This window comes from Sus scrofa, chromosome 16, assembly GCF_054392235.1.
Source record: "Sus scrofa isolate SSC_HxYL_T2T_F1_AM1 chromosome 16, Sscrofa_HxYL_maternal_Yorkshire_Landrace_v2.0, whole genome shotgun sequence".
Taxonomy (NCBI): Eukaryota; Metazoa; Chordata; class Mammalia; order Artiodactyla; family Suidae; genus Sus; species Sus scrofa.
The window spans coordinates 83,843,090-83,866,607 of NC_139398.1; the positions used below are offsets into that span (position 1 = coordinate 83,843,090).

Here is a 23,518-nt window from a genome sequence, read left to right on the forward strand (position 1 = left end):
ATAGCCAGTTTCAGCTTCCCTCTCTCACCAGTGCCACAGCCCAGCACCCTCAGGAATTAGGAGCCAGCATCTCAGGCCTGCAGCCTTGGTTTCTCTGGAGAAAAACCCATGGGAGGCTGGTTCCAGACTGTTACAGGCCTTCACCCTGAGCCCACCATGTTGAAGATATCCTTGCTTGGAAGGAACTGCGACAGCAAGGTCAAGTCCTTGGATGACAGGTCCCAGTCACTCTCGGAGAGTAGCAGTAGCATCACTTCTGAGAGTGTCCATCCAGCAGAGGAAGCCAATGGATTGTCGTAAGTGGCTGCCCTGCCCTTCCCGATCTGAGGTCAGGCGCTCTGGGCCACATCGTCCCATTTTTCTCTTACTAACACATTTATTCCCATTGAAGAGGAGACGCACGGATCAAAGACCAAACCGTCAGACTCTAAGATGGGTGATCCATGCGATTCTGGATATTATACCTGTTTCACACGTTTTGCCAAAAACCCAGATAATCACCCCCAACATGAGCTTTCTGATTGCAGGAATAATTTTCTACCTCAGGCTGGCTGCTCTTTCCTCAACAATTTCAAGTTTTTCCTCTCCTTCAGGACATCTGCTATTACTCATATTCCCTCTCTCTCTCTCTCTCTCTCTCTCTCTCTCTCTCTCACACACACACACACACACACACACACACACACAGCCATTAGGAGGGATGAAAGAAATCTACGGTTATAGGAAAACAGTAGGACATACTAGTCATAAAGAAAATTAAAATACAGTATTATAATGGCGCTCCTTGTGTAAAACTTGTGTGCACTTAAAGAGAAACAGGGAATGTTAATCAGTGTTAAAGGTAGTTATTTCCACTTGGTGGAATTCGAGTGTTTCCTTCTACAAGGAAGAAAAAAACCTTTTTTTTTTTTTAAGTTGCTGGGATCTCTCGACATGGGTTTTAACTCCCCACATCCCTGCTCTATGATGCTGTTAACTAAGGGGCAATGTTTTCTCCAAACCTTTGTCTCCTGTTTTCCAAGCGATCTGATTCAGGTGGGGGAAAATTCTGCTGTAGGAAAGAAAGGAAGGCTGGAGGGACAGAGGGCATGAAAGGAGTACATCTTTTGGAGAAATTACAACTAAAGAATTAACAAAAAGATTTTTGAAAATAGGAGTGTTTTGCTTTGACATATCTTCCAATAACTGCAGTTACCAAGAAACAAGTTACTGTTGGAAGTGAACGGTCAGCTTGTCACACCCCCGCCCCACCCCACCTCCATTGCTTAGATGAATAGACTGAACTAACAGATAACAGAAAGTTATAGAGGTCCCAAGGGACACACTCTTCTCTCAGCCCCAACCCTGTCCCTGGTGAGTATTGAAATGCAGAAACCTGACACAGCCCTGACACCCTAACCAACAGGACAAGATCTGGAGACATGGGCATTGACTCGCCTTGTGACCTTGGTCAGTTTATTTCCACTGTCCAGGCTGCCCCCCAGACAGCACAAAGCCTGCACAAGGAGGTGCCTTCAACAGCCTCCTCCAGGTACCTTGTGTTCCAGGAGAAGGGAAAACCTCCACCTGCTAAAAACCAGCCCATGCTCGCCTTTTTTTCTATCGACCCAGCCCTTTCGGAAGCCCGTTCTAACAGGAGAGCATCATAAGGCCAGACCACGGTGGTGGTGATGATGACAATGATGACAATGATGATGCCCCCCTCATCTGGGAGCAGTTCACAGTTCCAAGATTCCCCGTCATTACCTCTTCTGATTCTCACTACATCCCTGGGAGGTAGACGGAGTCAGAACCAATCTCTCTCCCTCTCCTCTCTCTCTTTTTTTCTCTCTCTCTCTTTCTTTTTGCAAGGGGAAGTGAGGGGCAGAGGAAGAAACAGGAGATGTAAGCACCCAAGGACGTTCCCCAAATAGTGACCAAACCCAGTAGGTTAATAGCAGAGCTGGAACTCAGAATCCTGTGCTCCTACGTCTGAGTTCAATGCTTTGTAGTCAACTTTTCACTTCAGTTGCTTTTTGATGCTCTTCTCATGACCTTTTCTCACCTTCCCACTCCCCAGTGGGAGCCCGAACAGGAGCTGCCAACACAGGCATGGAACACAATGGAGCCTAGCTACCTAGCACCCTGCTGGGCACATAGTAAGCATTCTGTATGCAGTGTAGCAATTGTTATTAAATTGCATCCAATACAAAGCATGGAATAAATTCACCATGAATTATTGGTTGAGTAAATAGATGAAAGGGTGAACTAAAACCAGTAAACACTCCCTATGTTGTAGCATATGTTGGTTTTTTTTTTTCTATTAAGTGAATTAATAAATGACTGGGCACCAATAATTACTCTGTAAGTTGAGAAAAATTCTTGTTAATTTTTTTCATTGTCTATCCAAATGCCAAGCATGTAGTAAATTTCAATAAATATATTTGAGCGAATAAACCACAAAAGAAATCACTGGATTAATTAATGAATAAACCGGTACTAGGGACTTACCCAGTATGATAGCAGTTGTTAACAAACATTTTTTTTTTTTTCCCACTGTACAGCAAGGGGGTCAGGTTAACATTTTCTTTAGAGCCCACTCTCTGTTAAATTTGTTGAGTCACCTGAACTAATACCGGCCCTGGATCTAGAGCTTCCAGAACAGATCTTGGGTACTGAGAGTTCAACCAGAGTCCACTTCATATGGTTTTGTCCGTTTTCCCAACAGAGGGTGCTGAAGAAGCTGAAAGAAGCCTATTGGCCTTTCCATCCGCTAACATATCCTGTGCTCCCCCTACAGGATGATGCAAACCTTGATCCATTTGTTGAAATGCAACATTGGCACAGGGCTCCTGGGGCTTCCTCTGGCCATGAAAAACGCCGGCTTGTTGGTAAGACAGACCTGTGCAATGGCAACCAAGTTTACTCATTTGGTGGGAAGGGGTGGTTGGTCCCTAAGGCCTTAGCACTGCTTATCAGTGGGCAATTTGGGGGTACTCCCGGCAACAGGAAATGTACCTGCTGGCATCAATCCACTAGAGCCAACCAGGAGCCAAGTGGAGCATGCCTGGAGGCCATTCTCTTTGTTTCCCCCAGATTTATAATGATGAACATACAGCTCTGTATAAATTTAAGGTGTACCACATAGTGACTTGACCTGTATCGTGCAAAACAATTACCACAGGAAGTGTAGTTAACATCCATCTCCTCATATAGTTACAAAAATGTTTTTTATTTTCTTGTGATGAGACCTTATAGGATCTACTCTCTTTGCGATTTACACATCTACTGTATAGCAGTGCTGACTGTAGTCATCAATGTACATTACATTCCCAGAACCTCTTTTATCTCGTTCCCAGAACTTTGGACATTTCCATCACCTTCATCTCATTCCCCTTCCCCACCACTATTCCTAAAGACCCTCCCCCCCCCTCACATATGTTACTGAGTTACTTTGCAACAGTTCTCCCAACTCCCTAGGAATATATCCGTGCCATTTCATTCCTTTATATCCAAGGCTTGGTTTCCCCAAGCATTTGAGCCTGTGACTCCCGTTTCAAACCATTTGATTGGTTGTGAGAAAGTGGCTCCGGAGATGAAGGTTACAAAGGCTTCACCAATCCCCTGACACTACCTGTGCCCTCCCACCTCTGTCTTCTTGCTCATGCTGTTCCCTTTTCCTTTATTTCTGTCCTTGAAATCTGCCTCCTCTGTAAAATTTGTTTCCTATTACAATTAATTCTGCCTTTACCTTGTGTTTTTCTAGAGGTTACGTCCACCTAATCTGGAATTCTTACAGCAGTTACGAAGATGAGACATACTTACTTTTTAAATATACCTGTCTTCCTCAACTTACCTGAAAGCTCTGAGGGCAAGAACGCTCTGACTCATCCTTACACCGCCCCACAATACCTGCTGTAGAGATTGGCATGCTGGAAGCCCCAATTCGTGTCTATGGAATTGGATAGGTAGCTGTTTTTCATGAGTCAGAGAGAATTTCTCCTTCTCACCAAGCCTGATAAGAGACCTGTGTGTCTAAGAAAGGCATATGGGGACCCTGGCTTCTTCTAACATGATGTCCAATCTGTATCACTTCTAACCCAGAGATGGGACGCTTGGAATTCTCAGGATTCTAGAATTTTAGGATTCCTAAGCGTATTATGACCACATGGCGCTCAGCCAAACTCTCTTTGCCAGTCTTTGCTTTTTACAATAGCTCTTTTATCCTTTGATTTTTGCTTCCTAAGAGTTATTAGATTTCTTTATCCTCCATCTTACATCAAAACCTGTAATCATGATTCATTTGAGAAATATGTATTGGGCATATTTCAAGCCCTAGGAATATAGATATAAACAAGACAAAAAAAAAAAAGGTCTCTGCTGGATGGAGGCTACGTTCTGGTGCAACCCAGTGATGCTCTTCATTGCTCATTTGCCCCTTTGTGATAGATAATGTGAGCACAGGTCACATCAGTAAAGGCACAGGTGTTCTGCACAAAGGGACTGAGAGAGTCCCTCGTTTGCTCTATGCCCCTGTGATCACATCTGAAAGATAGTGATTCATAATGAGCCCTGCTTTTTCATCTCTCACGCAACAAAAAAAAAATTGGAAATTCCGTGAGAAGATATGTTCACTAGTTTCACTATAGTAAACATTTTTATGTATATCAAATCATCATGTGGTTCACCATAAATATATACAATTTGTAGTTAAAAAGTAAAAGGGATATGGAAATTTAGACATGACAGAGCTGTGATTCTGGACCAAGGACAATGTTGCACCCACCTACCTAACTAAAGACATGTACAGTGTCTAGAGACATTCTTGGTTGTCAAAACTCGGGGGGGCACGTGGGGGAAAGGAGTGTTACTGGCACCTCGTGGGTAGGGGCCAGGGATTTGCTGAACAAAGCACAGGACAGCCCCCTGCAACAAAAAATGATCTGGCCCAAAATGTCAGTGGTGCCTCTATTGATAACCTTGTACGAGCAGAAGAGAACCAAGTCCCGAGGAACCTTGATCTTTAAGCATCTTAAAGAGGTGAGGGCTGGGGTGTAAAAAAGGAATCAGGAATCTAGAAGGCAGATGAGGAAATAAAGGCTGGGCTGCCTGAGAGGTAGTGAGCTCTCCATTACTAGGAGTATTCTAGCACCCAATTTGCAGTGATGCCAGGGAGACCAGGACATTCGGGCAGGGGCTCTCATCCCACAGTCTCACCTTTGTTAAGGCAGGGAGAGGACCAGCTGTGGGAGCAAGCCATCCGTGGCTCACTGTGCCCACCCCTGCTTTCCCCTCCAGGTCGGTCCTTTCAGCCTGCTGGCCATCGGGATCCTCACCGTGCACTGCATGGTCATCCTGTTGAACTGTGCTCATCACCTGAGTCAGAGGTGAGAGTCCCGCATCTCTCTCCCTTGGCGCCAGGCCTCCCCTGAGGATGTGCTAAGATTCCCTGCATTGCACTTCTCCAGCCCACTGCCCCTGCTGCTCTAGGTGCTACAAAGGCAGCAGAAGGAGTGATTAAAATTCCAGATGAAGGAGTTCCCTTAGTGGCTCAGCGGTTAACAAACCCAACTAGGATCCATGAGGATGCGGGTTCGATCCCTGGCCTCTCTCAGTGAGTTAAGGATCAGGTGTTGCTGTGAGCTGTAGTGTAGGTCACAGACAGCGTGGATCCTGCGTTGCTGTGGCTGTGGCGTAGGCTGGCAGCTGTAGCTCCGATGTGACCCCTAGCCTAGGAACTTGCATATGCCATGAGTGTGGCCTGAAAAAGCACACAAAAATCCCAGCTTGAAACTCCTAGGTCCAGGCCCAACTCTGCTGCTAACTAGCTGGACAATTTTGCCAAGCTCCTGCACCATCTGAGCTCAAATATCCACGTGTAGAAAGATCAAATTGATAAAAGATGCAGACATGCTCTACATACTGCTGTGCATACGCCAGATACATCCTTCTTTTCCTCTTAACCTCCCCACCCCCAACCTCCCTGAACTCTAGTACACACACCTTATGAGGCAAATTTGTTTCAAGTAAACCATTTATTGGACAATTTAGTAACAGTGAATAAATAGTTAGCAATGGGATGACTAATTCACAGTGACTTAAATCCCTAGTAAAGCATACATACAATCCTCAATGTCTGAATGTTCAAAATTTCAATATAGGAGTTCCCTTCGTGGCTCAGTGCTTAACGAAGCTGTCTAGGATCCAGGAGGATACAGGTCCATCCCTGGCCTCACTCAGGGGGTTAAGGATCTGGGGTTGCCATGAGCTATGGTGTAGGTTGTAGATGCGGCTGGGATCCTGCACTGCTGTGGCTGTAGGGTAGGCCAGCAGCTGTATTTCTGATTCGACCCCAAGCCTGGGAACTTCCATATGCCCCAGGTGCAGCCCTAAAAAGAAAACAAAACCAAAACCAAAAAACTTCAATGCAAAACAAAATTCCAGAAAGAAAAGACAAATGTAGTGAAAACGAACAGTGCTGAGAGTTTCATGTTTACACGCCAGCAGTTCATGGTGAATCCACAGTTCCTTTCAGCCAACAGCCAGGTGGCTTTCTTTCCTCAGAGCTCAGCTGCTCCCATGGCAGGCAAATCCAAATATGTCCTCATATGTGTACAGAAAGTCCTCATGAGTCAAAGGAGGGTTGTTAAACGAAGCTCCTTTTAATGTCAAATTATCGTAGTCCAAAGAGTTGTATCTGGAGTATATATCAGTCACACCTAACTTGTGCAGTACTTTCCAGCTCACAAAACATGCTATGAAGAACATATCCATTCAGCAATTAAATTTATTGCACAATTACATTGGGCCAGGTATGTAACAAGAGCTTTGTAAGCCTTCTTTTATTTTTATAGAGTACAATTCTTTTTATTGGTACAGTCAAATTTTATGGCAGGCACTATTCTTCGTATTTACAGATGAGTAAACTGAGGCTTAAGAGTTAAATGCCTTGCTCAAGGTCACAGCTACGAAGTGGCAGAGCCAGTATTCCAAGACCAGTCTGACTCTACCCCTTAACCTACCTGCAAATCTTTTTCTTCCCTCAAGCCTGCTGGGACCATCCTATTACCATATAGGCTTCTCTTATCTATGTTATTTATGGCAGCCTTTCCCTGATTTTTGGTTTTGTTTGTTTGTTTGTTTTTGTTTTTTTAATTTATTTATTTTTTTATTTTCCCACTGTACAGCAAGGGGATCAAGTTATCCTTACATGTATACATTACAATTACAGTTTTTCCCCACCCTTTCTTCTGCTGCAACATGAGTATCTAGACATAGTTCTCAATGCTATTCAGCAGGATCTCCTTGTAAATCTATTCTAAGTTGTGTCTGATAAGCCCAAGCTCCTGATCCCTCCCACTCCCTCCCCCTCCCATCAGGCAACCACAAGTCTCTTCTCCAAGTCCATGATTCTCTTTTCTGAGGAGATGTTCATTTGTGCTGAATATTAGATTCCAGTTATAAGTGATATCATATGGTATTTGTCTTTGTCTTTCTGGCTCATTTCACTCAGCATGAGATTCTCTAGTTCCATCCATGTTGCTGCAAATGGCATTATGTCATCCTTTTTTATGGCTGAGTAGTATTCCATTGTGTATATATACCACCTCTTCCGAATCCAATCATCTGTCGATGGACATTTGGGTTGTTTCCATGTCCTGGCTATTGTGAATAGTGCTGCAATGAACATGAGAGTGCATGTGTCTCTTTTAAGTAGAGTTTTGTCCGGATAGATGCCCAAGAGTGGGATTGGGGGGTCATATGGAAGTTCTATGTATAGATTTCTAAGGTATCTCCAAACTGTTCTCCATAGTGACTGTACCAGTTTACATTCCCACCAGCAGTGCAGGAGGGTTCCCTTTTCTCCACAGCCCCTCCAGCACTTGTTGTTTGTGGATTTATTAATGATGGCCATTCTGACTGGTGTGAGGTGGTATCTCATGGTAGTCTTGATTTGCATTTCTCTTATAATCAGCGATGTTGAGCATTTTTTCATGTGTTTGTTGGCCATCTGTATATCTTCTTTGGAGAAATGTCTATTCAGGTCTTTTGCCCATTTTTCCATTGCTTGATTGGTTTTTTTGCTGTTGAGTTGTATAAGTTGCTTATATATTCTAGAGATTAAGCCCTTGTCCGTTGCATCATTTGAAACTATTTTCTCCCATTCTGTAAGTTATCTTTTTGTTTTCTTTTGGGTTTCCTTTGCTGTGCAAAAGCTTTTCAGTTTGATGAGGTCCCATGGGTTTATTTTTGCTCTAATTTCTCTTGCTCTGGGAGACTGACCTGAGAAAATATTCATGATGTTGATGTCAGAGAGTGTTTTGCCTATGTTTTCTTCTAGGAGTTTGATGGTGTCCTGTCGTATATTGAAGTCTTTCAGCCATTTGGAGTTTATTTTTGTGCATGGTGTGAGGGTGTGTTCTAGTTTCATTGCTTTGCATGCAGCTGTCCAGGTTTCCCAGCAATGCTTGCTGAATAGACTTTCTTTTTCCCATTTTATGTTCTTGCCTCCCTTGTCAAAGATTAATTGACCATAGGTATCAGGGTTAATTTCCGGGTTCTCTATTCTGTTTCATTGGTCTGTCTGTCTGTTTTGATACCAGTACCACACTGTTTTGATGACTGTGGCTTTGTAGTATTTTTTGAAGTCTGGGAGGGTTATGCCTCCTGCTTGGTTTTTGTTTCTCAGGATTGCTTTGGCGATTCTGGGTCTTTTGTTGTTCCATATAAATGTTTGGATTGTTTGTTCTAGTTCTGCGAAAAATGTCATGGGTAATTTGATAGGGATTGCATTGACTCTGTAGATTGCTTTGGGTAGTATGGCCATTTTTACAATATTGATTTTCCCAATCCAGGAACATGGAATATCTTTCCATTTCTTTACATCTTCTTTGATTTCTTTGATGAAAGTTTTATACTTCTTGGCATATAGGTCCTTTACCTCTTTGGTCAGGTGTATTCCGAGGTATTTGATTTTGTGAGGTGCAATTTTAAAAGGTATCGTATTTTTGTATTCCTTTTCTAATATTTCATTGCTGGTATACAGAAATGCCACTGACTTCTGAATGTTAATCTTATATCCTTCTACTTTGCTGAATTTATTAATCAGTTCAAGTAGTTTTGGGGTTGAGTCCTTAGGGTTTTCTATGTATAGTATCATGTCATCTGCATAGTTTTATCTCTTCTCTTTGGGGTTGAGTCCTTAGGGTTTTCTATGTATAGTATCATGTCATCTGCACAGTTTTATCTCTTCTCTTCCTATATGAATGCCTTTTATTTCTTTTGTTTGTCCAATTGCTGTGGCTAAGACTTCCAAAACTATGTTGAAGAGCAGTGGTGAGAGTGGGCATCCTTGTCTTGTTCCAGATTTGAGTGAGAAGGCTTTCAGTTTTTCCCCATTGAGGATTATATTTGCTGTGGGTTTCTCATAAATGGCTTTGATTATATTCAGGAATGTTCCCTCTATACCCACTTTGGCGAGGGTCTTGATCATGAATGGATGTTGGACTTTGTCAAATGCTTTTTCTGCATCTATTGAGATGATCATATGATTTTTGACTTTTCTTTTGTTAATGTGGTGTATGATGTTGATTGATTTGCATATGTCGAACCATCCTTGTGAACCTGGGATGAACCCACCCTGGTCATGGTGTATAATTTTTTTGGTATGTTGTTGGATTCGGTTGGCTAAGATTTTGTTGAGAATTTTTGCATCTATATTCATCAATGATATTGGGCGATAGTTTTCTTTGTTGGTGGTATCTCTGTCTGGTTTTGGAATGAGGGTGATGGTGGCATCATAGAATGTCTTTGGGAGTATTCCTTCTTCTTCAGCCTTTTGAAAGAGTTTAAGGAGGATGGGCACCAATTCCTCTTTATATGTTTGATAGAATTTGCCTGTGAAGCCATCTGGTCCTGGACTTTTATTTGTAGGGAGTGTTTTTATGACATTTTCAATTTCATTTCTAGTGATCAGTCTGTTCAGTTGGTCTGTTTCTTCTTGATTCAGTTTTGGCAGGCTGTAAGATTCTAGAAAATTGTCCATTTGTTCCAGATTGTCAAACTTGTTGCCATACAGTTGTTCATAGTATTCTCTTATGGTTTTTTGTATTTCTGCTGTATCCGTTGTGATTTCTCCTTTTTCACTTATAATTTTGCTTATTTCGGTTCTTTCTCTCCTCTTTTTAGTGAGTCTGGCCAGGGGTTTGTCAATTTTGTTTACCTTTTCAAAGAACCAGCTCTTGGTTTTATTAATTTTCTCTATTGTTTTTTGAATCTCTATTTTATTGATTTCTTCTTTGATCTTTATAATTTCCTTCCTTCTGCTGACTTTAGGTCTTTTTTGTTCTTTTTCTAATTCATTTAGGTGGAAGGTCAAGTTGTCAATTTGGGATCTCTCTTCTTTTTTGAGAAAGGCCTGTATTGCTATAAATTTCCCTCTGAGCACTGCTTTCGCAGCATCCCATAGATTTTGAGAGGTTGTGTCTTCATTATCATTTGTTTCAAGGTCGTTTTTAATTTCCTTCTTGATTTCCTCATTGACCCATTGGTTTTTTAGTAGCATGTTGTTTAGTCTCCATGGAGTAGGTTTTTTCTCTTTCCTTTTCCCATGGTTGATTTCTAATTTCATGGCATTGTGGTCAGAGAAGGTACTTGAGATAATTTCTATGCTCCTAAATTTATGGAGGTTAGCTTTGTGTCCCAATATGTGGTCGATTCTTGAGAATGTTCCATGAGCATTTGAGAAGAATGTGTATTCTGATTTTTTTGGATGTAGTGTCCTGAAGATATCAATTAAGTGTAGTTTTTCTATTGTTTCCTTTAGGATCTCTGTTGCTTTATTGGTTTTCTGTCTAGAGGATCTGTCCATTGATGTGAGGGGCGTATTAAAGTCTCCTACTGTGATTGTATTCTCATCAATGTCTCCCTTTATGTCTGTTAATATTTGTTGTATGTATCTGGGTGCTCCTATATTTGGGGCATATATGTTGACGATAGTAACATCCTCTCCTTGGATGGATCCCTTAATCATTAAGTAGTGTCCTTCTTTGTCTTTCTTTGTGTCTTTTATTTTAAAGTCTATTTTGTCTGATATGAGTGTTGCAACTCCCACTTTTCTGTCATGTCTATTGGCGTGAAATATTTTTCCCCACCCTTTCACGTTCAATCTATATGTATCCTTTGTCCTAAGGTGAGTTTCTTGTAGGCAGCATATTGAAGGTTTTTGCCTTTTTATCCACTCAGCCACTCTGTGTCTTTTGATTGGGACATTCAGTCTGCTGACATTTAAGGTGATAATTGATAGATGATTATTTATTGCCATTTTGAACCTCGTGTTCCAGTTGATTCTATGGTTCTCCGTTCTTCCTTTCTGTTTTTTTGGTTGGATGGTCCCCTGTTATTATCTGCTTGAGTGGTTTTTTTTTTTTTCATTTTTTGCAAATGCAATATTTGGTTTTGGCTTGTGGTTGCCCTGTTTTTTAAGTATGCTAACCCCTTTCTATACTTGTGTGTTTTAGCCTGATGGTCCTGTAGGTTCAAACGCTTCATTACTATATTAAAATTAAGAAGAGAAACATACAAACAAACAAAAAGGGTCTATTTATTTCCTAACATCCCTTGCCCACATTTTATGATTTTGACGACTCTTTTTTTTTTCCTTTTTAATTTTATTTTGTTTGAAGCATGTTCATGATTAAATCTGTATGCTGGCTTATTTGAGTGACTGCTCTCTGATTGTGGTTTCCTCAGTCCTAGTTCTTCCTCTTCTTTTTTTTTTATTTTTTCTTCCCTTTCCTTCCTTTCTTTTTGGTTTAGAGAAGCCCTTTCAGTATTTCTTTTAGCCTGGGTTTTGTGTTGCTGTATTCTTTTCGTTTTTGTTTGTTGGAAAAAAAATTTATTTCCCCTTCTATTTTAAATGATATTCTTGCTGGATAGAGTATTCTAGGTTGCATATTTTTTCCTTTTAGCACTTTAAATATCTCTTGCCATTCCCTCCTGGCCTGTAGTGTTTCTGTAGAGAAATCAGCTGATATTCTTATGGGGGTTCCCTTGTAGGTAACATTCTGGTTTTCTCTTGCTGCCTTTAGGATCCTCTCTCTATCACTAATTTTTGCCATTTTTATTATGATGTGTCTTGGTGTGGGTCTATTTGGGTTCAGTTTGTTTGGGGCCCTCTGTGCTTGCTGTATCTTGAACCCAGTATCCTTTAGATTTGGGAAGTTTCCAGCGATAATTTCTTCAAATATATTTTCCATTCCCTTATCTTTTTCTACTCCTTCTGGAATCCCTATTATGCGTAGATTGGCCCGCTTTATATTATCCCATAGGTCTCTTATATTGCTTTCCTGTTTTTTGATTTGGTTTTCCATCTGCTGACTTGATTGGTTGATTTCCATTATTCTATCTTCCATATCACTGATTCGTTCTTCTGCATTATTCATTCTGGTTTTTACTGCCCTTAGTTCAGTTTGTATCTCTGCAAATGAATGTTCTAGTTTTTCTTGGCTCCTCCTTATATTTTCTAGTTCCTTTCTGAGGGTATCTGCATTACTGTTCATATCTTCTCTTAATTCCTTCAGTATTTTCACTATTTCTCTTTTTTTTTTTTTGTCTTTTTGCTATTTCTTGGGCCGCTCCTGCGGCATATGGAGGTTCCCAGGCTAGGGGTCTAATTGGAGCTGTAGCCACCGGCCTACGCCAGAGCCACAGCAACGCAGGATCCGAGCCGCGTCTGCAACCTACACCACAGCTCACGGCAATGCCAGATCGTTAACCCACTGAGCAGGGGTAGGGACCGAACCCGCAACCTCATGGTTCCTAGTCGGATTCGTTAACCACTGCGCCACGACGGGAACTCCCTCTATTTCTCTTTTGAACTCCGGATCTGTCAGACTGCAGAGATCTGTTTCATTGTTGACTGTTTTGGGTGAGTTCACCTGTTGGTTTGGCTGGGGGTGGTTTCTCAGCTTCTTCATCTTGCTTGTTATTTTCTTTTTCCTGAGGGAGTTGTACTCTACGTGACTGGGCAGTGTTTGCCTTTTCACTGCCGTGGAATGTTTCCTGAGGGCTGGCGTTGTTGGTCAGTCTTTTTTGAGGCAGTGCGGCTTTTCTGGAGTGTTGATGGGGCTAACAGGGTCTCTTTGAAGCAAAGGAGGACTTCCTGAGGGCAGACAGGACTGGGAGGTCCACACCACGATGGTAGCAGATTTCACTCGGTCAGGCAGAGCTTGCTCTGGTGTTTTTAGGCTGTGGGGTTCTTGCAAGGGGTTGGCGATGTTGGGAAGCTGTTCCTCAGTAGTGCAGCATCCCCTGAGGGCTGGAGCAGCTATCTGGGCTGCTGCGAAGCCAGGAGGCTCCTCCCCAGGGCAGCCTGACTCAGAAAGACCGTCCGAGAATTAGGCAGATCTTTTCACGGCCCGGCCAGGCTTGTTGTAGCTTTTCTGGGCTGCAGGGGGTCCTGCCTGGAGCTGGCAGTCTTATGCAGCTGATCTGGGAGAGCTCAGCACCCCCTGGGGGCTTGGGTAGCTAGCTGGGCCACTGCCAACCCAAGAGGCTCCTCCCCAGGGCAGCCCGACTCAGAAAGACTGTCCAAGAATTAGGCAGATCCTTTCACGGCCCGGCCAGGCTTGTTGCAGCTTTTCTAGGCTGCAGGGGGTCCTGCCAGGAGCTGGCAGTCCTGTGCAGCTGATCCGCAAAAGCTCAGCCCCCCCTGAGGGCTTGGGAAGCTAGCTGGGCCACTGCCAACCCAAGAGGCTCCTCCCCAGGGCAGCCCAACTCAGAAAGACTGTCCGAGAATTAGGCAGATCTTTTCAAGGCCTGGCTAGGCTTGATCTAGCTTTTCTGGGCTGCAGGCCTTTTCTCGGGAGCTGGTGCTGTTTGGTGCTGCTCTGCGGGGGTGTAGCCCCTCCAAAGGGCAAGCAGGCCTGTGCAGGGACAGCCCCTGCGGTGGTAGACTTCAGGCAATTGTTGAGACCAACCCTCCAGGATGGCAGGCAGCCCCAGGTCTGGCGAGTGTGTAGGGGGTGGCAGGGGTGGGGGGAGAGGATGCACTAGGAAGCACAGCTTTCTGCTAGCTAGCGGGCCTGTAAGCTTGCTGTGGCATGGGGAGTATTCTATGGGGACCCACCCCTTCTTCCCTCCCCTCCCCAGCATGGGCGCAGACCAGGCTCTTCTCCTGGGTTCCCTCTGATGTGGCTTTCCACTCCCCTGCCCCTAGAGTATTGCTCCCTTCCCCTGCGACAGCTTTGCTTTCTAGTCTCCCAGGCAGTCTCTGCCCCGTCAAACTTGACAGACCAGTTTCTAGACCTCCCAAGCAGTCTCCGCTCCTCCCCGCCCCCCAGCCCTTTCCTGGGGACTAACCTCCGGAGCCGAGGTCTCGGTGCCCAGCCCCCACCCAGGCGTCTCAATTTTTGGTGACTGTGCCCATAGTTTAGATGGTCCGTTCAGTTCTCAATCTACTTTTCAGAACTCCAACTTACTACTGCACTCTTCTCTGCATCTGGAGATTCCTCTGGTTCATTTGATCTTTCCCCTGAGTAGGTGACTTTCGAGGGTGCAGGATCCCTTTCTCCTCTGCAGTTCCCTTTCGGGAGCGCCCGTCCTGCTCGGATTCACCTTCTGTCACTCTCCTCTTTTCTCTTGTTTTGCCTAGTAATGTCACGAACTTTTTGCCATTATTGGAGTTTAGGTTCTTCTGCAAGTGATTGGTTGCTGTTCTGTGCAAGTCATTTATCCTGTAGGTGTGGTTTTTTTTGTTGTGTTTGTGGAAGAGGGTGAGCGTGTCCCCCTACTCTTCCACCATCTTTACCAGACCCGGCTGATTTTTGTTTTTAATGACTTGTTTTTCCTTTTTTTCTGACATGGAAGTTATAGATTCATGGCCTAAGAGCTGACAGTGGCTTTCAGATATATTTGGGGGGACTTCTACAGTGTCGGGGCTTTTGTTTTTAGCCAATGCTTCAAAAACCTGGAAATTTCACTTAAAAAAAATTTACACCTTCTTGCCAGTTAGACACTCTGACATCTCTGAGGCTTCATTCCTTCATCATTCAGATGGAGTCACATCCTGATCAACCCCTTTTGGAACCAGACATGTACCAGAGGCTTGGCCGCTATCTCCGCTCTTCCCTATTCTGCCTCATACCCAGGCCCTTCTCACCATGTATCTGAGTCCTGCCTGGTCCGCATTGCTTTTGAATTTGCAATTCTCAAACCTGCCAGTCCTATGCAATGTGACCTCATTTGTATTTCAAGTGCCAAGCACAATGGGTAATAATAAAAACAGAAGCATCATGCCCTGTTCCCAGTGCATCACCATGTCCATCTCTCACTGTCTCCCTCCCAAAACCCAGACTGAAGCCCAGAAGTATAGAGACTTGCTCAAAATCTCCCAGCCATATGAGGGGCATGTTTGGGATTTATACCCTGGTGTCCTGACAAGTATGGGGCCCTTTCCCTCTCCCAACTACTCCCCTTAGTTATGCAATTAATGCCAGGGATCTGGGACGTGGGCAGTTTGCTCCCACTTGCCCTGTCGACAGCCCTCAGCAAGGCCTTCCCCTCCTCAAGGAAGGGCCACCCAGGGAAAAGGGACAGGCTGGAACTTGGGTGCAACATCCTACAGGGATACTGAGCAGGAGCCTAAACATCCCCTCTGCACAGAATCTGGCAAGCATCTCAAATGTTCCAACACCCTTAGCAAGAGAATATAAGTCCAGAAAAACCAGAACTACTGACTTGGTCATACTTGTACCCCTCCCCAGCCCTCTCCTTCCTCCTCTCCCCAACCAGGTGTGCCCACCTCACAGCTTCCATATCCACTCTGTCCTTGTTTGCAGACCTAATCAATTCATAGCTACTATTTACCAAAATAATAATAATATCAATTAAATATTAGTGTTTAAAAAGATAACTACAGGAGTTCCCATTGTGGCTCAGCGGATTAAGAACCCGACTAGTATCTATGAGGATGCAGGTTAGCTCCCTGGCCTCGCTCAGTGGGTTAAAGGAACCAGCATTGCCTCGAGCTGTGGAGTATGTCGAAGGTGAGGCTTGGATCTGGCGTTGCTGTGGCTGTGGTGTAGACCAGCAGCTGCAGCTCCAATTTGATCCCTAGCCTGGAAACCCCCTTATGCTATGGGTGTGGCCCTGAAAAGACCAAAGGGGGGAAAAAAGACAACTAAAAACAAAAAAGAGGCAGAATTCTGAAGATTTTTAAAGTATACCATTATAAAATATCTCAGTAATACCGTTGCTAAGCAGTTACCAGAATACTCCATGGTTACACACAAATGTATAACAATTACTCACTTCAGGAGTAAATTGTGCTTAAAAATGACATCTTAAGTTATGCATTGCTGGTTTTTTCCTTAGGCTGCAGAAAACTTTTGTGAACTATGGAGAAGCCATGATGTATGGCCTCGAAACCTGCCCAAACGCCTGGCTGAGGACCCACTCGGTGTGGGGAAGGTAATAGTCATACATGCCACAGTAGTAGGAACAACAACAATCATAATCCTCATCTGTTCTTCCTTTATTTCTAGTTACACAAGTTTTAAGCGAATGTGTTCTTACTGCAAACTATCAAACAATAGAATCTCCTCTCATAGCTCCACCCCCATCCCACGCTTCATCCAAGAACTAACTGATGATAGCTAGTCAATAAATATGCCTCTAGATCTTTTCTCTGCATGTACAAGGTATCTGTGTGCAAGTAGAAATAGACATATTTTGTGTTCTCTTGTATATCAGTTGGAATGTTTTTTTTTGGAACTTTGTGCCTTCAAACATCTAACAAAATGTCTCTAATTTCTTTCACGTTGGGACATAGAGATTGACCTCCTTATTTTGTCTGGGTTTTGTTTTTGTTTTTGTTTTTGCTTTTTTAGGGCCGCACCCATGGCATATGGAAGTTCCCAGGCTAGGGGTCAAATCAGAACTACAGCTGACGGCCTACACCACAGCCACAGCAATGTCCAATCCTTAACCCACTGAGCAAGGCCAGGATTTGAACCCACATCCTCATGGATACTAGTTGGGTTCATTAACCACTGAACCACGAAGGGAACTCCCGATCACATTATTTTGTAAGGCTTATAATGTTCCCCAATACAGATGGATCCTAAGATTTAATGTAATCCTTCCCCAAGTGGTGAACATTTAGGTTGCTCCCTTGCTGGATAAAAGGTCTGTGGTATACAAAACGTTCTTCTATGTCTGACTGCCTCTGATCTTTTCAATGACCTTGTGAGGCAGGTGGGTCTTTATTGGGTGGAAATACAGTGACCAAGGCTCCCAGGGACAGAATGACATGTTCAAGGTCGTAGACAGAGCTAGTGGTGCAGCAAAGTTTCAACCAAGCACTAACACATTGGCCTTTCCCAGCAGAGCCCTCAGGGGGTGGTGAGTCAGCCCCTCACCTGACAAGATCCCTCCTGCAACTCCTCTCTTGGGAATGTCAGTAGGTCACCGATCTCCAGATTAGGAGTCACTCCGATCATCAGACAGGCAAGGCATGGGCAGTAGTAATGGAGATCTCACAGTTATCCATCCCTTCTCACCAAGATTTGTCAGCTTCTCACAAAACCCTGAAAAAAACTTTCGGGCAGGAAGGGTCCTTGGAGATCACTATACCCATATTTATTTAAATGGAGGAAAATTAAAACCAGATAAGGCTGCTCAAGTTTACCCAGGGGGTTAACAGCAGAGCAAGGACTGACATCAGAACATTCAGCTCTCATCCACTACACAGTGCCATTTCTCTGGAGGCCCAACAACTGAGAAAGATTTGGGAAACTATTTTATGTAAACCAAGGATTTGTAAGTTTTAGTACATTAGGAGATACTCGAGTAGTTTGATTAAAAACTATCTATTCCTTGGGAGTTGCTGATGTGGTTCAGTGGTAATGAATCCGACTAGTATCCATGAAGATGGGGGTCAATCCCTGCCCTTACTTAGTGGGTTAAGGATCCAGCATTGCCATGAGCTGTGGTGTAGGTCACAGACATGGCTCGGATCTGGCGTTGCTGTGGTGTAGGCCAGCAGCTGCAGCTCCGATTCAACCCTTAGGCTGGGAACCTCCATATGCTGCAGATGTGGTCCTAAAAAGCAAAAAACAAACAAACAAAATAACCAAAAACTCTCTATTCATGTAAGCAGTGATCATCACTGGATATTCATTGTGAAAGATCATTGGAAAACTATAAAGAAAGAATACACTCACATCACCTGACCCCATGTACTCAGCGTCTCATGTTTAGACACGAGACAACCAAACATGATGTGTCTCATAATGGGATATGTTAGGGATTACAGAGCACTGCCTCTGAAATGTCCTTTCCAGAAAGATAAACAGAAAACCTTAATCTTATCAAACCACTAGATCTAATATCAGTTTATAGGAAACACAGGGGATAGAAGAACAAGATAAATGACATTATGAATTCATCTACTGAATCTAGAAAGTGGAACCATACTACGGGATAGTTTTTTGCTATCTTCAATACCAGCTAAAAAAATTAAAGTTGCAAAGGAAAAAAAATAAACAAAGCAGTTTAAATAGCAGTTTAAAAAACTTGAGACTGAATAACAAAATGCAATAAATAGACTTAACAGACCAACTGTAAAACAGACATTTTTGAAACAATTGGAAAAATCTTTAATATAGATGGAATTTTTTTTATCTTTTTGTCTTTTGGGGGCCGCAGCCTCAGTGTATGGAGGTTCCCAGGCTAGGGGTCTAATCAGAGCTGTAGCCGCCAGCCTAACACCACAGCCAAAGCAACGCGGGATCCGAGCTGCATCTGTAACCTACACCACAGCTCACAGCAATGTAGGATCCTTAACCCACTGAGCGAGGCCAGGGATCAAACCCGCATTGTCGTGGATGCTAGTTGGGTTCATTAACTGCTGAGCCATGATGGGAATGCCAATATAGATGGAATATTAAATGATGTAAGTAATTATCATTAGTTTTCTAAGGGTTGATAATGGTATAATGGTTATATTTAAATTCTTGTCCATTAGAGCTGCATGTTGAATTATGTACAGGTGGAATGAATTTAGGTCCCTAGTTTGCTTCAGATACCCCAACAAAATAAGCATGTTTTTAGTGGCAGTGAAAGACTAGGTGGAAGAGGATTGGCAAAAAGTTAGTTGTTGAAGCATGAGCACACGAGGAGTCACTGAATTATTGTCATTCTTTCATGCCTGTCTGAAATTTTCCACTGTAAAGTCAAAAAACATCTCTGTTCTGAAGTCTCACATGACACTGCCAAGCTTCTGACTCAATAGGCTGATGTGAGAGCCAGGAGTCTATATACTTACCATAAATGCCAGATGATTCTGATGCAATGGTTACTACAAAACCAATCTTAAAAAATATGAGTCTAAACATTAGAACTGAAGTAGAGGGACATATTTATGTTCTCTTAAAAAAAATGCATCTCCAAATTCAGGACAATTTAAGAATAAAGATAACAATGGAGTATAATATAATAAGGAATAATTAATATGAATTTATTGTTTGGTTTTTTTGGTCTTTGTCTTTTTAGGGCTGCACCCACGGCATATGGAGATTCCCAGACTAGGGGTCAAATCAGAGCTGTAGCCGCCAGCCTACACCACAGCCACAGCAACTCCAGATCCCGGTGCATGTCTGCGACCTACACCATTGCTCATGGCAACACCAGATCCTTAGCCCACTGAGTGAGGCCAGGGATCGAACCTGCATGGATACTAGTCAGATTTATTTCCACCGAGCCACGCCGAGAACTCCTAATTAATATGAACTTATTGTGATGAAAAATAAGAAGGAAGAATATATCTTAAATGCTAGCTAATAAACTAAGATTAAATGAGAGAACTAGAAAATCACCACCTCGCAACCACCAATGAAATAATTGATTGAGGCAAGGATCACCAGTGAATGTTAAAATCCTTGGTTTAAAAAGGATGGGATATTCATGCCATCTCCAAGTTTAACCCCCAGGTTACAAAGCAGGAAAGGTACCCCTCCCCTGGGGAAGGGGATAGCAGTCACCCTCACGGTGGAACCACAGGGCACTCTGGCCTCCCAGCATCATGAAACGGAAGTACCAAGTATCACCTCTGTGGTGTGCCTGCCTAAGGTGCTTATCTGAACCATGAGGAAACAGATGAGTCCATGTGTGGGACATTCTACAGGACAAATGCCCTAGACTCTTCCCAAAAAGCCAATATTGTAGAAAACCAAAAATGTAGATGTCTACAGGATGCTCCAACTGAAAAAAGACTCAAGACATATAGCTAAATGCCTGTAAAAACCTTAATTAGAACCTGAACAGAGTTCCTGTTGTGGCTCAGTGGTTAACGAATCCGACTAGGAACAATGAGGTTGCAGGTTTAATCCCTGGCCTCCCTCAGTAGGTTAAGGATCCGGTGTTGCCGTGAGGTGTGATGTAGGTCACAGACACGGATCTGGCATTGCTGTGGCTGTGGGACAGGCCAGTGGCTACAGTTCTGATTAGACCCCTAGCCTGGGAACCTCCATATGCCCCGGGTGTGGCCCTAAAAAGACAAAAGGAAAAAAAAAAATCCTTAACTTTGGAGTTCCCATCGTGGCTCAGTGGTTAACGAACCTGACTAGGAACCATGAGGTTGAGGGTTCGATCCCTGGCCTCGCTCAGTGGGTTAAGGATCCAGCGTTGCCGTGAGCTGTGGTGTAGGTCGAAGACATGGCTCCTATCCTGCGTTGCAGTGGCTGTAGGCTGGCAGCTGTTGGCTCCGATTAGACCCCTAGCCTGGGAACCTCCATATGCCGTGGGCGCAGCCCTAGAAAAGACAAAAAAAAAAAAAAAAAAAAAAAGAACCTGAACCAGAAAAACAAAAACAAAACTAAAAAACAGCTATAGGAGTTCCCTGGTTGCCTAGGGGTTAAGGATCCGGCCTTGTCACTGCTGTGGCTCAGGTCACTGCTGTGACGGGCGTGGGTTCAGTCCTGATCTGGGAACTTCTGCATGCCATGGGTGAGGCCAAAAAAAAAGAACCCAAACAAACAACTATAAAAGATATTTTGGAGAAAATTGCATTATTTAAAATGTAGGCTATATATTTGAGGATATTGAAGTTGATTTTATGGGTATCATAGTCCTAAAAGAGGTATGCTATGGTATTTAGGGTTGATGTGTTATAAAACCTGCAATTAATTTTCGCATAGTATAGTCCTGAAAAAATGCACACGCTTGGGTCTGTATGGAAGAACACATTTATCCGTCCACACATAATGCAGTTAAGACTGAAAGCTAAAAACCAGTGTATCTAGTTAAGGGGTGAAAGAATGTTAGGTATATTAGTCTTTCAACTTTTTCTGTGGACTTGAATTTTTTTTTTTAATTAAAAAATGGGGGAGTTCCCATTGTAGCTCATGAGTTAAGAACTCAACTAGTATCCATGAGGATGCAGGTTTGATCCCTGGCCTCCATCAGTGGGTTAAGGATCCGTTGTTGGCGCAAGCTGCAGTGGGTCAAAGACACAGCTCAGATCCTGTGTTGCTGTGGCTGTGGCATAGGCCAGCAGCTGCATCTCTGATTCTACCACTAGCCTGGGAACTTCCATATGCTGCAGGTGCTGCCCTAAAAAGGAAAAAAAAAAAAAAACTTTCTTTTAATTAAAAAAAAGGGGAAATATTAAAAATAATAACAAAGGAAATAACTTTCTAAAAATAAAAATAAATGCATTTTTATAATTTTTATTTTCATTTTAAAAATAATTCATTTCTCCCTCTGTCTGCCTCTCCTCTTCCTTCTCAGGTACACTGTCAGCTTCTTATTAATCATCACCCAACTGGGCTTCTGCAGTGTTTATTTTATGTTTATGGCAGATAATTTGCAACAGGTAAAGAGGCCTCTTCTGGGCTGAGTAGGGGAAAAGCAGACCTCCTGCTGGCAGGGCTGCACTAGCAAAAGTATAGTGTTCAGATTATGGGAGGAGATGCCTTCATTTCTACTCCCTGATCAGACAAGGGAGTTCTTTCTGTCCTGAGAATCACTCTTTAAAGGGATCATATGGCTGATTAACTTTGCTGTAGTCCTGAAACGAATACAACATTATAAGTCAACTCTACTCAAAAAATTTAAAAACAAAAATAATGAAATAAAAGAATCATACGGAAGCCAAAGCAACATTGGAGGTGTGCAATCAGGATGGGGAGAGAGGCTTGCAATGAGGTCCAATCAGAAATGACTGAGAATTTGGGGGTTAAAAATGTTGGTGAGATTTTCTTTAGATACCTTAGGATTGCCATGTAGACGACGACTAAATTAAGGCAAACAAGTGGCAGCCTTGTCCTCATTGCCCTCCTCACAGGCATAACAAATCAGTCATAGCATTCTTTCTTGGCTTCATGGAACGGAGGGAGCGTACTTGTTTCTGGGCGCTCAAATAGCCAGAAATATGACAAGCATTGTAGATGGAATACTCAAGCAGACAGATTTTGCTCAAAATGCAGAGCTTTTTAACTTTCAGGGCTATCTAAAGTCGAAGAAGTTATCCCTGTGTAATCAATCCCTGCTCTCTGGATGTATGAAAGAAAACCATTTATTACGGGAGACGAGATTGGGCTAGATGACAAAAGGACCATCTGGCCTTGAGATTTGATGATTCTAAGGGTTTCTAGTTGTCACAGTCATGGACACTACAGTTTAGAGTTACCAGATTTGACAAATAAAAGTACATGACACCCCGTTAAATTGCAATTTCAGATAAGCAGCACCCATTTTTCTAACTATAAGCGTGTCTTTAAGTAATAGCTGGGACATACTTTTACTAAAAAGTCATGTGTTAGTTATCCAAAATTGAAACGTAACTGGGTGCCCTGTGTTAATGTGGCAACTCTAATTACACTCCTTTCGTTGTGCCCCACGTCAGATGGTGGAAGAAGCCCACGTGACCTCCAACACCTGCCAACCCAGGAAGATCCTGGTGCTGACCCCCATCCTGGACATTCGCTTCTACATGCTGATAATCCTGCCCTTCCTGGTCCTGCTGGTGTTTATCCAGAACCTCAGGGTGCTGTCCATCTTCTCGACACTGGCCAACATCACCACCCTGGGGAGCATGGCTCTGATCTTTGAATATATCGTACAGGTCTGTGCCTGAAACTACCGCACAAGGGGGTCAGTGTCCAGGGCTTCTGAAACCCCTGGGGAGGGTCGCTGTTATTATGAGCCCTTGAAAGTGAGGAAGGTGACCTGCTCTGAGCAGTCCCTACCAAAGTGACTCTGAACACTTCTGCTCCACAACCTGTAAAAGCTAGTTGTCATGCTTATCATCATTATGACGATGCTGGACAGCAGTGGGTCATTCAAGAACAGTTATTGATAGCTTCTGTGATCCAGGCATTGTGCCAAGGGCAGGAGATTCAGTGATAAGTAAAACTGATGGGGTGTTTGCTCTCATGGAGCTTACAGTCACTTGGGGAGATAAACTTCAATCAAATAAGCAACCCCGATTGGAACAATAATAGGTTAACAAAGGATACGTGGATGATAAAGGGATTTG

The 23,518-nt window shown here is 43.2% G+C and overlaps 1 protein-coding gene across 1 annotated transcript in view; it reads left to right on the plus strand.

Moving 5' to 3' along the window:
* The window catches only part of SLC36A3 (solute carrier family 36 member 3), a 37,034-nt gene continuing 13,516 nt past the window's right edge, over window positions 1–23,518 (plus strand). Inside the window, exons 1-6 of the mRNA XM_021077075.2 lie at window positions 1–296; window positions 2,780–2,870; window positions 5,278–5,366; window positions 16,354–16,449; window positions 21,769–21,853; window positions 22,886–23,104. Of these exons, the coding sequence (XP_020932734.2) occupies window positions 109–296; window positions 2,780–2,870; window positions 5,278–5,366; window positions 16,354–16,449; window positions 21,769–21,853; window positions 22,886–23,104 (768 nt within the window). The 5' untranslated portion in view covers window positions 1–108. The remainder of the gene's footprint in view (window positions 297–2,779; window positions 2,871–5,277; window positions 5,367–16,353; window positions 16,450–21,768; window positions 21,854–22,885; window positions 23,105–23,518) is intronic.